The 16,709-nt window shown below is 36.4% G+C and overlaps 1 protein-coding gene across 1 annotated transcript in view; it reads right to left on the bottom strand.

Annotated features, from left to right (window-relative positions):
• The window catches only part of LOC122400356 (photoreceptor-specific nuclear receptor-like), a 40,999-nt gene extending 24,290 nt beyond the window's left edge, over positions 1-16,709 (bottom strand). Inside the window, exons 1-3 of the mRNA XM_043401776.1 lie at positions 16,564-16,709; positions 12,736-12,897; positions 6,512-6,926 (exon numbers count right to left, since the gene is read on the bottom strand). Of these exons, the coding sequence (XP_043257711.1) occupies positions 6,512-6,926; positions 12,736-12,856 (536 nt within the window). The 5' untranslated portion in view covers positions 12,857-12,897; positions 16,564-16,709. The remainder of the gene's footprint in view (positions 1-6,511; positions 6,927-12,735; positions 12,898-16,563) is intronic.

Below are 16,709 nucleotides of genomic sequence, written 5' to 3'. Positions count from 1 at the left end.
GCGAATTATTTAAAAAAAATCTCTGCCAGAATCCAAAGCTATTCTTCATGGAAAGAAGATTCTTCTTTGCGTATGGTGGGATCGAAGAGGAATAATCCATTATGAGTTGCTAAAGCGTAACGAGACAATTGTAGCAACCTTGTACACTGAACAATTGAACAGTGTCCAAGAAAAATTACAACAGTAACGACCAGCACTTATCAATCGTAATGGCGTCATGCTTTTGCATGAGAACGCTGGACTACATATGGCAAGAGTCACCCAGGAAAAAATTTTGTAACTAGGATGGACCGTGTTACCTCATTCTCCTTACTCACCGGACCTACCCCCATAGATCACCATTTATTTCGATTCCTACAAAATTCTTTAAATGGACAAAAATTCAATAACGACGTACAGGAATTCTGACGTTTTTCTTATCAAAATAAGCTGATTCCTTTTGCATCAGGAATTGATAAGCTACGAAATAAATGGGAAAAGGTTGTATTTACGAGAGTCGTTCAATAAGTCCTTAGAAAAAGGTAGAAAAACAAATTATTTTAGGTAGATTTGTTTGTTATTCTTCAACATAATCTTCTTTTAGCTCTATACACTTTTCCAAGCGTTTCTCCAACTTTTCTAAGCTGTCTAAAAAGTAAGATTTTGAAAGATCCTCAAAATAGGCGCCTGTTTGGGCGGTGACCTCCTCGTTCAACGTGAACCGTTGTTCGCCAAGCCATTCTTTTAAGTTTGGAAATAAAAAAATGTCACTGGGGGCGAAATCCGGTGAATACAGTGAATGTTGTAATAATTTGACCTTTAATTCCATGATTTGGACCATCGAAACTGCACAGGTATGCACCCGTGCATTGTCTTGATGCAAGAGGAAGCTCCTTGCTTCAATCGACAATAAAACTCAAACCATGAGGTGGATATAACTGAGACTTTGACATCTGTCTAGTGAGTCATGATGCTTACTAAAAACAAACCATTTTCGATGATACGAGCCCCAGGTCTTGGATTTTCTAAGGACTTATTGAACGACCCTCGTAATAATAAAGAATACGTTTTAGACTAAGGTGTCGTGTAACTCATTTCATAAAGAAATAAAGTTAGGTCCAAATATTCAAATGGTTACGAATAAGAGAAACATCGTGTAGCCTAAACGACAAATAAAGAGTTAACCGTCCGAGGTTCTCGTACGCGTCGAGCAAGAAAAAAAGGATCGCTGGAGTCGTAATTCTGGGGCAATAGCCCGGGGCTCGATCGGTCGACGGGGCGGTCGATCGATTCCCGGGGCTCCGTTAGCGCGATTTTAACTAACGTCACTCACAAGGAGGCGGTTCGATCCAGCCGCGCGACGAAAGGACGCCACCGTCCTGGAACTATCTTGTCCTGAGGCGGTGGAGTACGAAGGGCACCGAAGGGTGGCTGCGTGCTGTCGCGCCAGCAGGGTTCCTCTCGCAAATTGATTTGCGTTCACACCCCAGCGAGCCTCCTCGACGGTGCCAGGCCCCCGTCAGGGGTCTCCTCGTTGCAACACGGGGGATACATCGCCCTAGCCATTCACCCTTCAGAACCACATCATACATTTATTTACGCATCTCTCTATTCTTCGACCGGCCTGCATTGTTTGCTTCATCGAGTTACCGGAAACATGTGCTGCCTGTTATCGCGCCCGTCGTTCGCCGGCTCTGGATGATTCGATGACTTAACCCCGCTGCGATCGAGAAAGAGATCGATTCTTTGCGGTGCAACGCGATAACATGTACTGTCTCTCGACCTCTCTTTGCTGATTCGATTCCAACAGGATTTGCACGCTGACTAACGAATATACGAGGCTTGAATTTTTTGACGTTAAAATTTCATTTAAAAATCAGGTTTGGAATTTGTAATTAAATTGTAAGTATTTTTATATTTTATACTACAGCGATACTTAGTTAACTTTCGCTGGCTCGGGTCCGCAAGAAGAATAGAAACGTCGAGATTCTGAATAAAAATTAACAGCAGTGACGTTGATACCAAATACTTGACGAACGAAACGTAGGAATTTGATATATTTCATTTTTTATTAACAAATTGTATTGCTACATTACCCATGGTTGTTTATTAAAAATCAAAAACAAGTTTCTAAGAAAAATCGACAGTAAGTGCAGTTCGGCAAAATTAAAAAATTTCAAATCGTTCTGGAAAAATTATTTTCGGTTGCAGGGATCAAGTACAATCACTTTTGGTGATTAGACATACCCCCGAAATCCTACCCACTTTCGAGACAAAAATTCGAGTAGGTGTGAAATTTTTCGACAAAATTAAACAATTTCAAATCGTTCTAAAAAAATTATTTTTAGTTGCAGGGCACAATTACCATCATTTTTGGTCAATATACATACCTCCGAATTCCTACACACTTTCAACAAAATAATTCCTTACCGAAAATATAATTTTAGGCCAGAAATGTCACTTGAAAATTTCTTGCGTATCTTTAAAATGTCATAACTTCTGAACGGATTGGACGATGTTAATGTTGAAAAATGCAAACTACGCGTATTTTGGTGCAGACTATATAGGGATTTCAAAAATGTTCGAAAAGTTATTCCTTAATCCCGTAAAGTGAGAAAAACCCCATAAAAATTGTCCAATTTTCAAACAGCCATAACTCCTACGGTAGTGAATATATTTCAGTGAAACTTTTTTCTGAAGTAGAGCACATGGGTACCTACAAAAATGTATTAGACAACTTTTCTGTAGGATGTCAAACAAAATTACTAAAAAATAAAAACGAATTTTTAAACAAAATCGATAAGGGGGTTTTTTCGGCGAAATTGAAAAGTTTCAAATCACCCTGAAAAAATTATTTTCGGTTTAGGGGGTCAATTACAATCATTTTTGTTGAATAGACATAACCCCGAAATCCTAACCATTTTCGAGAAAAAAATTTGAATAGGTATAGAAATTTTTCGGCGAAGAAAAAATTGCAAATTCTATTGGAAAAATTATTTTCGATTGCGGGGGTCAAATACAATCATTTTTGTTGAATAGACATACCCTCGAAATCCTACACACTTTTGAGAAAAAAATTCATTACCGAAAAAATCGTAACTTCTGGGCGAATTGAAGTATTTTAATGTTTCAAAATAGAAACAATGCGTATTTTGGTGAAAAATAGTTAGAAATTCTAAGAATGTTGTTTAGCTTTATGTTCCAACATTTAATCAACGAATCTTCATCTCGTCGATGCAGTCCAGGAATTGGATACCTTCCGAATTGAGCAAGTAAGTTGCGAATAGTACTCTAAAATTACGAAACGCCTCATTTTCTACTAGTTTAACTTTCACGTTCAAAGCACGAAACATTTTCACGAACAGTCTGCGACTCATATGGCTTGCAATTTGAATAGAAATTTACTATCGACCGATCTATTAAAAAAAAAAGAAGCCATCGTGGCTGGTGATCCATCGCGCGCGAAATTCAAGTGTGGCCCGATGGGAGTTCGCGCGAACACTCGATACAATCTGGAGCATGCACGATGTACTTAATTGCATCTAACCGATCCGTGAAGTTGGACTTTAATCCGACGATTATGGGCGATGCGCCGCCGCGGCGCATCACGTCGGGACGCATCTGTCGCAGTCCATTCCCCTCTGCGTGTAATTGGTTATCTGTGCGAAGGCTCTTCACTCTTTACCGCATTACGGCCGTTCGAGGAGAGGTGGCGGTAAAGAATAAAAAAGCGCTGTGACGGGATACGACGCCAGATCGAGAACGATGCAAGAGGGTCATCAGTCTCCGCGTTTGATCAGTTTCTATTTCGATTAAATCAAACGGAAAACGAATAGAATGGATTTTGCTAGATCCTTAATATTCCAAAGATGAATAGATGCAATGGATTTGGCTGCAGAGTATATTTCCTATCCAATGTTCAAAGTAATAGCCTGACACTAGCAGTTTTAAAACTTCGTGCAAATGATCATGACGTGTAAATAAAATAAAAATTCAGATTTTCAATTGTTTTATGTCGCATCGGTTTTATATTTCAATATTATGGGAGAATTTTCAACGTGGAAGTCACGTTCATTTTGGTAACGGTGTTGTTTGTTTGGGATAATCGCGTCAAAAAGGCTCCAAAAAGTAAAAAATCCAAATTTATTGTAAATTGCACGATGTAACGCAATTTTTTCAACAGAAGAGAAAGCACTGTTACAAATAGGATTTGTAAAAAATGTTTTGTAGAACATCAATGGATCCCGAAGCTGAATTTCATGTTTCAGATTTTCTACCAGAATAGGAGGAGAACAAAATTACATTGTAACGTACAAGTATCATTAGGCATTATTGTCAAAAGTATCTCATCGTTTGTATGATTCTTTTCTTCGGAAATTTCATCACTATGCTCGCGTTTGCGTGTATTTCCTTCATTTTCTCATCGATGAGCAATCGTTTAGCCATTATTGATATATTTATAACTCGTAATAAGCTTACGATAAAAATACATGGTGAGACATTTAAGGCAGGTCATCTGGATAACTTGTCTATTTTTAAAAAGAGAAAAAAAATGTTTGAGGTAGGAGTTGTTTGATTTCATGGGAAACATGTGATAAAGGTGCTTTTTTTTTGTTCTAGATGGAAGCACCAATGACATTTCAAGGTCATTCTTTATTTATCTCCTACAACCTATTTTGTAGACGAATCGAATGACCTACAGTTCAAGGCCACTAAAGGGCAATTACAAATTTTAAATAAAAAATTACCATTTACCCTAGTATCAAGTACCCTACTACTAAAAGAGCATCACTATGGTACATTTTCTACGAAGTCAAACGTTCTCCTTTATATTTAAAAATAAACGAGCTATATAGATCACTTGTCTCAAATACATCATCCTTTATATTACGTGGCATTACTATAACTGCGATTCGAGTCTGAAATTTTGTTAGATATACTCGATCATAGAGGGCTATAATATTAGTATAACAGAAAAGTTAAGTTTTAGAAATTCTGACACAGTTTCGTATTTGGATTTTTAACTAATTATTAATTGTTTTCAGGCAATGCATTCAAGAAGTAACACATATAAATCGTTACATAGATGTAACAATAATAACATTTAACAGTTAACTGATAATAGAAAAGTTAAATATACTGAATGCAATCGATGTAGCTATAAATATTCACGAATCAGTAGGTCTGGGTTAGGTGTGGAATGATTGGTTTGTGTATGAAAACATCTGAAGCGAAGGAAAAAATTCTATTTGAAGAAGCTTCCTGACCAAATCCTCATCCTGTTCCCTCACAACTACGTCAATGGCTTAAAACCAAATACGCGTGATTCTGATCGTGCCAAAAATCTCGGTGGAGTTTCGAAAATGTTTGAACAGCAGCGTCCGCTGCTGTTTGCATCCGGGTCACGCGCTCAAAACGGCTCCAGCTTCAACATTTATTTTTCAAAGAGGGAGTACAGGGGTTAATAGTTTGTATATCAAGTCGTGTACCTCCTCGACAGGCTTAACGCGCACACCTACTCGCGTCCGTTATCGATAGTCACGTACGTAGTCAAAGGGATGCACGCACACGTACGCCGGAAGCTCGTATGTGGCCCCGTGTAAAACGGATCGAGCGTATCAGACAGCGATTCCGAGTTGAGAGGGATCCGATGGAGATGGATGGCCGTTCCCAGGGGATGGTAATAGTACGCCGTATACACGGAACGCAGGGTTAGGTGGATAGGTCCTCCAGGGTTCGACATTATGCCGTTCCGCATTGTTGCCTGGTATTACGATGAGCCCACTCGACTTGGACCACATGGCGCCACTGGCTGGCCAGTTTGACATTAAACGCCATAAGAGGATCCGCTGACTAATTTCGATCTGATACGAGATTGGAGTCTGTTGCCGGTGGTCTTCCGCAGAAAGCGTTCACGAGGGGTCAATAGAAACCAGTTTACCACGATCTACCTTCGAATAGATACAAGATGTTGCGCCAATGGTGGTACGATTTCACAGAGAGTGATTCTTTAGGAAAAACTAAGTCGAAGGTTCAGGGTTAAATGTTTTCACACGACGTTTCGTTTTCGAGAAAATTAAATTTTAAAATTTTTATTTCGCCCATCTTGTTTTGTTGCTTATACTATTTAGAAACGAAATTTTTTTTCAAGTCAATACCATAGTTAGTTCCAGAGAAAACAATTATTTACATGAAAATACTGGTAAACATCCTCTATACAAATTTAAATTAATTTTCGATTAAATAAACAATTTATAATCCAGTTTTGACACACACCAGTCGTATAGTCAATAGGAATTCCTGAACCTTTGGAGTCAAAGTAGAGTTGAAAATAAACATAGAAGACAGCAAAAATGTGTTCAAAGCTGTAAAACCATAAAGACTGCACCTATTTAATAATGAAACGCTCTGTTGGAATCGTCTAACAAAATGTGAGAAAGGAAAGAAAAAATGTTGACGTTTACAATGTCGAGGAACATCTCCGCCTGCGATCGTTCAATTTTCAAGTTCACCTGCGTGTTTTTGAACTCACCTGTATATCAGCTTCCGTCTGACGCTTCTTTTGAAGAAGCCGCTGCATCCATTGCAGGCCAGGATTCCATAATGTTTCCCGGAGCTGGTGTCACCGCAGACAACGCATATCAAACCGAGGCTGCGCGGTGGTTTGCTGCCGTGTTGCGGCTGTTGTTGCTGTTGCTGTTGCTGCTGCTGCTGGTGCTGTTGCTGCTGGACTTGTCCCAGCAAATGGGGATGGCCATTTCCCAGTGCAGTCAAGTACGGTGACCTCGCGAGCGGGAAATCCGTTGGTATTCCTCTGCAAAGAGGCACTGGACATTCCTGAACCGACCTCGAGGCGTAAGGATCGTGACTCGAGGTCGATCCTGTCGCTCCTAAAGGACTGTATCGCTCCGGTAATCCTGGAGAGATTACGCTGCTCTCCCCCGAGTCTGAAAATTAATGCCTTCTTTGTTAGGTTTCCAGACGCTCTCGTTACGACGCATAAATTTCGATAAAATGGCACGATTTATTTTTAATTATGGGGCAACTGTCTCAGAAATCGGAAAAATTAAATTTTGTATCTTCCAGGAATTAATCAAAACGATCGTTTCTATTATTGATCTTTCTAAAATTAATATCGTTCTATTTAAACAAATTACTTTACGTAGGTAGTACCAAGATGTCTCGGTAATCGATTTGATAATATTTATTTTTGCATTTTAGCTTAAGAAATGAATGCAATTAAATTGAAAACAGTATCCCAAACTGTATAATTTTGTAATAATAACTAATGTGTTTTAATCTGATGGAATGATTACATGGAGTTAATAATATTATATTATTCTATAAAACTCGTACATATTGCCAAATGTAATCTGTTTTATTTTTAAATTAATAAACTATACCTAACACTGTGTATAACAGAAATAAAGCATTCTGTACGACATAATGTTATTCACAATTAAAATTTCATAAGTAAAATAGCAAGAAATCTTTTTATTTAACAATCTTTTGCATTTGATTTCATGCTTCGAGAATAATTTTCTGCAGAGAAGAGATTGCTACTTGCATATTTTATCATGATCGTACAAAGTTTTATTTAAATCAGATGTTTCAGACAGAAGAAGAATCGACGAAAAGTTGAATTTTTTTCGTGATAGGAAATCTATGATCGATGTGCAATTTTTCTAGGATCAAACTTTATTCGTTCTTATTCGATCAGGTGTGCAGTTACGTTCCACTAATCCTAGAAATCTCTTCCGTGGGTTCGTGTGACCATCCCCCAAATAGTGTACGCCACCACCCCTATTCCTGATTGATTCTCATGAGGGGTGTTCGCACGACACGACGATCGCATATAAAGTAATTGCACGCTCACAGTTCGCACGCAAACGTTATGGATCGCTTCGAAGGATTTACGAGCCAGTTAACCAGTGTGCGTAAAATCTGTAGTTGAAATTATAGATAAAGATCGATATCATTTGCGATTACTGATGAACGTTGTCGAATTGATATTGTCTACGAGGAAAAGAAATTTAAAATTATTATGTGGGTGGTCAAATTATTACGTTCAAAATTATCACTCATTTGATGTTTGAACAAGAATAACATTTGTACAGTATGATAAAGTTTAAATAAAAATGTGTCCATTTTATCAGAAAATTGTCATGTGACTTGTTTGATATTGTATTAATATTTCGTCATATCGTACATCGTATCTATAATATAAAAAATATGTTACTCGTTGAATTAAATTGGAAGCTAGTGAATTTAAATATTTAATAATGCAAACATTATTTGTATTGAAAAAGGAATTTATACGAATGATGGATATTTTGGTAGAATTGTTGCTCGATTCACTTATGGTTTTTGTCCCTGAGAGATCAGTGGTTTCTTTTTCGCATCCCTTAAGGCTTACTGAACTGAACAGCAAAGGCAAACAGTATTTACATCGAGAAATGAGTTCGTAAAAAACATAGAAGGTAAAGAAGATCCTACATAAATATTTATATCTTCGAAAGGGAACCCAAGACAGGCAGAGGTGAGAAGACTTTGCTATGGGGGAATACTAAACGATATTTTCTTTGATTCATCCCTCGAGTACACTTTCCTTCTCGTTTCAATTAAGTTCTTTAATTGTGGGATTTATTTTTCGTATTTCGTGCTTCCAGCAAACGTCAGAAGCCTTAGATAAAATGTGGAACAAAATCTTATTTGACAATTATAAAAAGAAATTCTCCTCTCTTTATTTTTCAATTGTATTTTTCTTTAAATAATTAATTTTTGTATACTACAGAGGAATTAAGAAGCAAAACATTTATAATGTGGCCTGAAACTATGCAAGAACATCATTTTATTAAATAATTTCCCCAAACTACGTTCCAGGTGTGTATTAAAGTTAAATCTTGACAATTCTTTAAATCAACAGTTTTATTTTTCCAATTTTATCAGAAGTCTATAAGATGTCGTAGCGATGAAACATAAATCGTTCATAAATAAACCTTTGGAATATCAAAGCCTGTTGCACACATATTTTCAACAACATATACTTTAGGAAAGTGTAATAAAAATTTTTTAAAATTCTAGACAAGAATACCCCCTTAATTGCTGTACGAAGCGATAGAATGCGTTCTGTTAATTGTAAAATAAATTTCATTGATACAGTTCCTTGGGTTAACTATATTAATTGGAAGATGGAGATGCAAAGAGATCGGAGACCGGCGAACATCTGCGTGATCAACGAAATGTGATTTCGCTTCTCCACTCGGGTTTATTAGTCACGCTGCCAACCCCGACAAGGCGCGAGATCTCTCTGGAATCGTATTTGTCGGCTGCCTCGTACCCGATCGAAAACTCGTTCCGGTCTCGTTAATGCCGCGGGGTCAGATAGGATCCGTTCGAATTACCATGCGAATCGACAACAGGTCGATATCAGGTTAGGCTCCCTTTTCTAACCCACTGCAAAATAATTAAACTCTGCCCTAGTCCGTCGAGTTATTTAAAACTCTTTCATCGCTAGAAATTGGAAAATCCGATAGAACTTTCATTATCCAAACTGACTCTGTGATTTTCTAAATGCAAAAGTTGCCAGGCAACGGAGTACAGTATTCCATCGCTTGATGACTGTATGTGCTCCCCGGCGAGAAGACGCTGAGTTGTTTCCTCACTAGATATCAGGCTCATCGAATCGAACAACCGATAACTGTGTCTGTAGAAGCCAAGAGCATGTTTTGACACGCATCATAATTGAATTTTATCCTGTAGTGAAGCTCAAAATTTTATATTACTCGTTACGCGTTCTACGTGAGAGTCTCATCATTGAATTAACAAGGTTTTTCCAATGGGAGGAATTGGATTATTTTTATTCATGTGTCTTTGTATGCAATACTTGCCTACTCATTGATAATACTCTAATAAAAATATTGTGCACTGAATATCGAAAGAAATGTCAACCCTCGAATAACCGATATTTAATAGCGCTTTATAGAGAAATTTTTGTACTTAGAATGCATGAAAATGCCCGAGCATTTTGATTCGAATTTTATTTATTATATTATAGCATGCATGGCAAGAGTTAATACGATAAGGATTACAGACACGTTGTTCTCGGGCTAATTGCGTGCTACACAATGGCTTTATCGTATCAGATCCAGGAGATGCGTATCCGTAATCGTAATCAATGATCAAACCTACCGAGCACGTCCGAAACTTCGACACGCATAATCCAGCTACGCCGTAAAGAATTCAATCGCATCGTTTCGTCGTTATATTCACGGGGGATGAACTGTAGGCGATCATATTAATGCAACTCACGTAACATCCTAAGCGCGCCGGCTTTTCGATCTCGTTAACACCCTAATCCCGACGAACGCTCACAGAGAGGCACAGATTGCGACATGTAAAGTCTCAAAATGGCGACGAATCGTGATCGCGATAGGAGATTACAACGAGTACGAACGTAAAGCTTGCAATTATACGAGAAAATTATGCCACGGTACTTCTAGCCTCTGTGACAGATATCAAAGACTGATTTCCATTTTCTATTTATGATTTTGAGCAAGCTTGATTAAATTCAAATTTCTCGAAACTCTCTTTTTTATTTATTTCCATACAAGGGGTTGCTTTCGTTTTGATTGTATGGTCGGACCAGCCACACCCTATCCACAGGGGTGTCACGGTAATACTCCTGCAGTCGGGAAAAGGGTGATTCTTATACAAAAACAAATCGAGAATATGAAATAAACTCGAGAATAATAAATTTTGTAATGGAAATTTTTGAAAACTAGTTATAATAAAAGATTAGAAGTGTTAAAAAGGAACCAAGGTATCTTCCCTGTACGTCGTTAACAATTATATAATAAAAAATATTCTACGGTCGAGTAATTGAAAGCAACATTGAAACGATTACCGAAAACACCCTGTATGGATATCGTTGGAGCTGGTCGACCATAAACTTCCCAAATTGTCGCCGTCCGCGTATGGCGACAACGTTACGCCATTAGGGTAATTAAATCTCGGCGGAGGCTCGCGAAATGCCACGACTGCCAGGGGTTAAACGAGAAGAGAAAAATTATGCGCCCGGTATGGTGACCGGGGCGACGGTTTTCGCGTGGAAACGCGAGCCATGGCCCCGTTGGTATGAGTGCGTACAACGAGCGCGAAACCAGGGGCGTCAAATTTCATTAGCATATCAATGCTGGCGGATGGCGAGGCGCCACCTGCGCCCCCGTATTATGGGATCATCGAGGAACTATGGTGGGGTTGCGTGGAATGACGTACCAGCAAAGGGGACGGCGGTCCCGAAAGCTCGAAAAAAAAAAAGATTTCGCAACTACCGGCTACCACTTTGGACCCACCCTCATCCCCTCGCGCTCCTACAACTCGCGACTAATTGTTACCGCATTAGGGAGATACGTTGATTCCTCGGTCGTCGGGGATTGCATCCCTTATCGTTTCTGCGGCACACCTTTCTAGCACCTTCTCCGTTGTATCGTAATACTATTACAGGATCATTGTCACGGAACATACAATAAATTACTTATCCGTCGAATTGATTCTCGCCTTCGAACATCTGCTCTGATAGCTTGCTGATTTCTCTACCGAATTCGTGGGAAATGGTGTCGTTACACGCTGGTTTTTATGGAATTTTTCATAGGGTCGATGAAAATATTTGAAACGTATTTTTAGAAGATATTTATATTGAGGGGAGGGGGGTATTTAATTGACCTCATAGTTCTCGATGCTTTGGTTGTTCTACGGGTAAAAATAAGACTAAAGTGTCGTATAACAAAATGTTCATTAATGTTAGAAATCTGCCTTTCTTGAGACAGATTTAACATCGACATAACTACATTGCTAAAACAGCGTTGAAATCCAAAACTATCTAAGAATAACTTTTTCAGAAACCAATTTTACAAACACCTGGCTAGACTGTAGAACTCGATGACGTTAAAATTGAATATAGATCCACAATTCTTTTCTGTCCCATATAAATATTAACGAATATGTAAACCCAGCCAAGAATAAATTCGTTTAGAGTGAAAAATTTGTTGAAATGAAAACTAAAAATATTTTGAGTCATTTGGTTGTTCCTCGTAATATGTGTTTTCATTTTGTTATATCTAATTAATTTAAAAACGTTGATTACATAGAGAGATTTCGTAATAGATAAACATACGTTTGAAAATATTGTTAGATTACACCAGAGTATTTTAACTAGCAGTAAATTGTACGCAACAGATATATAATTCGAAGTGCAATTTTATATTGTGCGTTGCTACATTCTTTGGGTCACTTTAGATCTGATTACTCTAATGGCATAACTTCGTTGGCCGCGTTGCACCCTCTTTTTCCACTTACCACTCTAGAACCATGATAAAAGTGCGTCGGGGGTGGATTTACGTGCAGTCTGTCTCTCGAACACGCGTTAACGTCGGACGTTTACGAACTAGGCGGAAGTGTTTGTTGAACGATGACTCGAAACGACAAACATCGATGACCTTATCATTAACAATTAGGGAAACGAATTTGTGCCGTACTTTCTTTAATTTTTAAATTTGTAACATCACAGTTTTAAATAATTGTTTCTTTGCCCCAAGTTTTCCAAATATTTTCATTTTTTTAATATTTCTAGGCTCGAATTCATTGCAAAGACTAAGAACATGTTTATGTTTGGGTAAAAATTCGATAATTTTTTAGTATTTATTTTAGTTTTTCAATAAGCAGTTTTTGATTTCGTGTATAATTTTATTAACTTACCATGTCGAATACTCAACGGGCTGGTAGGACTTCTTGGATGATCCGATTGTGTTTCGTTTTGTGGTTGCTGATGTTGATGCTGGTGTTCCTCTGAGGTTGTAATCGACGTTGTCCCATTCATGATGTGTCAGTAAGCATTCCTCGTAGAAACAAGACAATGTACTGTAACATGTGTCAATCCACAAATATTATTACACAGCATTGTATCGTTAACGTAACAAATAACAAATCCCAAGAATCTTTTCCACCACGATTTTTAATTTTACAATATCATTACTTTAAAACAAAATGATCGTTAACCAATGCGAACATAGTATGTACAGGTATTAATATTCCCCTTCTGCAATAAATTTGTACAATTTTAGTTTAAAAAAGATCCATATGAACCTTTTTATGATGAGGAAAGAATGCAGAAAAAATAACTTTATTTAATATATAAACACAACAAGGGTTGACTTAACGTGTAAAAATAGATAAGGAAAAACAGTAATATTTTTTTATTTGAGGCCTAGTTTTCGAGAAGATCGAATTTGAAAATTCTTCGTGTATGCTTGCAGCAGAGTACGATTTAATCTTCAGCGGGAGTAGAAACAGTACTTAATGGTCAGACGCGCCAGACAAACCGTATTCGATTTCATGAGAATCTGACAAATTTTAAAATTCAATTGTCTGGAGAAGAAAGCTTTAAACGAAAAAATGTTCTTTTTTATCGAATTATTTTTAAAAATAGAATTACTGTATATTCGTAACATGGGAACTATAAAATTATTAATACTGTGTATGAAAACGAATTATATGAATATTAAATAATTTAAAGAAGTGGTTTATTTTTTGTGTAATAAATGTAGACTAAAACTAAGCAATACTTTGAAGTAAAATCGGTAAAAGAATTATTTTTATTGTTATTTGACGTATAAAATTGTAACTTTGAGAGATAGAAATAATCATCTTATACAAATAGTTGATCATTTCGACGATGTATCGAAATATAAAACAATACATTTCTATCGTTCCTGTTATATAAATAGGAAAAATTTTTTTTAGACGTATTATTTTTTTGGTAATCATATGCAGTAGTACACACATAACTCGGATCATTGCAACTTCCACCGATATCATACAACTCATGGAATATCTACATTCTCGAAATAAATTTCGTTATTTTTAACACCGCTAGTATTTTATAAGTTTTTATTTCTATGCTTGTATTATCGTACGAATACATGATATTTTAGTATTTATTTATTTATTTTTATTCTATATGTGGAATAGTTGTTATTAAATAAATATTTTATCTCGAATAACGATTTGTATTCGATAAAATAGTCAATAGTAAAATGTGCACAGGTACACATTGTTTCATTCCAGAAGGAAAGAAATGAAAATGTGTGAGCTATAACTAAAATCTAAACATGTTCAATATATTACTAGACAGTGTTATTAATACTTATAGCGTATAACTATCATAAGCATAACTTACAATTACAAATTGTAACAAAATTTCTCAGAAATAATTATCAACGTTTATTAATTATTTTCATGGTGATAAAATTCTATGAAGAAATTTTCGAAGTATAAAAATGCGTTGCAACATGTACAACGAATAATAGTACGCACTCGAGATACTAAACACGTGGGTAATTGCATATTATCCTAATTTTTTAATGCAAAGCTTGCTGGATATTTAAAAGTAGATTTATTAAATTCATATCTATTTTTATACCATCCATACGTAAATATACTGTTATATTGTAGCGCAGATACATAATTTTGTGTTAGTATTTATAGTTTGATTACACTATTACGTGAGTCTAAATTAATATTAATAAATAAATTAACACTGATTCTAACGTTTCATTTAAATATGAATTTTTATTCTCACACATTGAGATTTATGAACTGCTGTTGAAAGAAAAAGACTGTAAGCTTAAACAGCAGATTTTCTTATTATATTCTTACTACAAAAATAATATATTGGTGCAAAAACCCTGTCGTTCTTTCCTGGAATTGATAGACTGTTTCCTGTAATTTACGATACTCGAGTAAGATACGATATCATAGAAATTGTTATTTGCAGAGAACATACTTTTATATGCAGTTATTGTGGTTCAGATAGAACACTGGCACCCTAAAAAATAAGGAAATTTATTTCGAGAACTTAGCTATTCCTCGATTTTTATCATTATGACGTATGATTTGGTGGAAATAATGTCAGCATTATTACTGAAAAACATACGTCTATAAGCCATGTTTCTCATCTGTGTAACAGAAATAAAACATTTCGTACAACATAATGTTACTCACAATACAAATTTTACACTTGAAATAACAAAAAATCAATTTGATTATAAACGATCGTAATTCAGGTTTTCCTTCTATAGTGCGTGAAAACTTCAAGGGTTGATTTCACCCCTTCGAAGCGATTTTCCGCTGGGAAGAGATTGTTCTGTGCAATACTTTGTCATGCTCTACATTCAAAGTTTGATTTGAATCAGAATTCCCGGGTTCGAGTTCTTCCCTTGTTTACAGTGGCGTACGCATACTTGTGTGAGTAATAAAATAGTGGGGCGTTTTATCAATCGGGGCGTATTACCCACTTTTACCCTACTTTATACTTTTTACGTGTTTCATACTCAGATGTATGCAACTTTTATAGAATAACAATGTTTTCTGCTCACAAAATGTTTCGTAAAAATTTACAAAAGAGCATGAGTCAAATATTGAGTACATTATATTATATAGCATGTGGACAAAGCAATGCGTTACAAGCTGTCTTTTCAGGTACCAATGGAGATATCGATTTCATTGATTTTGAAATTGAATGATCTATGAAGGTTAATCTTTGCATATGCACGAAATTCTTTTAAAACAACTAAATGAAACCCCCCTAAATTTATTTTTAATGGAGTGAGGTATCGGTCTTTTGTAATTTGAACAGCTTTTATCAAGCTGAATAATATTTATTTTATTATATTATAGTTATAGAGTCAATACGTAAAATTAAAATCAATTTTACAAATTTAGGTACAAGTACTCTTAAGTATTACAATTTTGTTACGAAAAAAGAAGAATTCTGTATCACTTTTTATCCTAACAATTCCTCCAAAAGAATTTGTCGCGTATGGAATGATTAACCTATCGTTTAACTAAACAAAAAAACGAAGTCGATATCTTCGTTCGTTTCTGAAAGAACTACTTTACTCGACTCACATGGTATACTACAAAATTTTCAGTATAAATATTAATAATGGGAAGAGTACTTTATTGCAGAGGAGAAGAAATTTATATAAATTCTTTGGCAAAATCACTGCTCGAGTCACTGTGGTTTTCGTCCCTACGAGAGGAGAGCTTTTTCCCCCAGCATCCCTTAAGGCTTACTGACTGAATCGCAAGGGCAAACAGTATTTACATCGAAAAATGGGTTCGTAAAAACCACAGGAGGTGACGAAGGTTCGACGTAAATATTTACATCTTCAAAAGGGAATGAAACGCGTAGAAAGGTAAAAATACTGGGCGATATTTTCTTCGAACCTTCAAATGTTACTCAAGAGTTCTTCAAATGTTACTTAAGATTTCTTTTATTTATAATATCGAAACACTCTTATGGTTAATAATTCGCGCTAAAACTGACAGATACACTCCGTGCACAGTTAGTAATGAAGCTAATTGCTATATCATAGTTCGATGCTCGATGTCTTTCGAAAGAATAAAAGAAACATCAAAACCCACAAATTCACAAGCTCAATCCTAAGGCAAGAAAACGTCAAATACCTCAAAATCGCAAAAATAGGTAATCGTGGTTCGAATCAAATCTGGAAATCCACTCACCCGTCGCGACGATGATCCAAGAAGATGGCTCCTGTAACACTCGCGCACAGCAATAGTCCAAACTGTCCAAAGTCACCGTTCTCTCACAAACTTCGAACAAGAAAGCATCCCGCGATTCTGTCCCCAGAAACACCGTTCGTTTTCAT

Source organism: Colletes gigas, unplaced genomic scaffold (assembly GCF_013123115.1).
Source record: "Colletes gigas isolate AHSC1104 unplaced genomic scaffold, ASM1312311v1 Colletes_gigas_Sc00017, whole genome shotgun sequence".
Taxonomy (NCBI): domain Eukaryota; kingdom Metazoa; phylum Arthropoda; class Insecta; order Hymenoptera; family Colletidae; genus Colletes; species Colletes gigas.
Note: the sequence above shows the minus strand (reverse complement) of the source record. Positions and strands in the feature narration are given on the sequence as shown.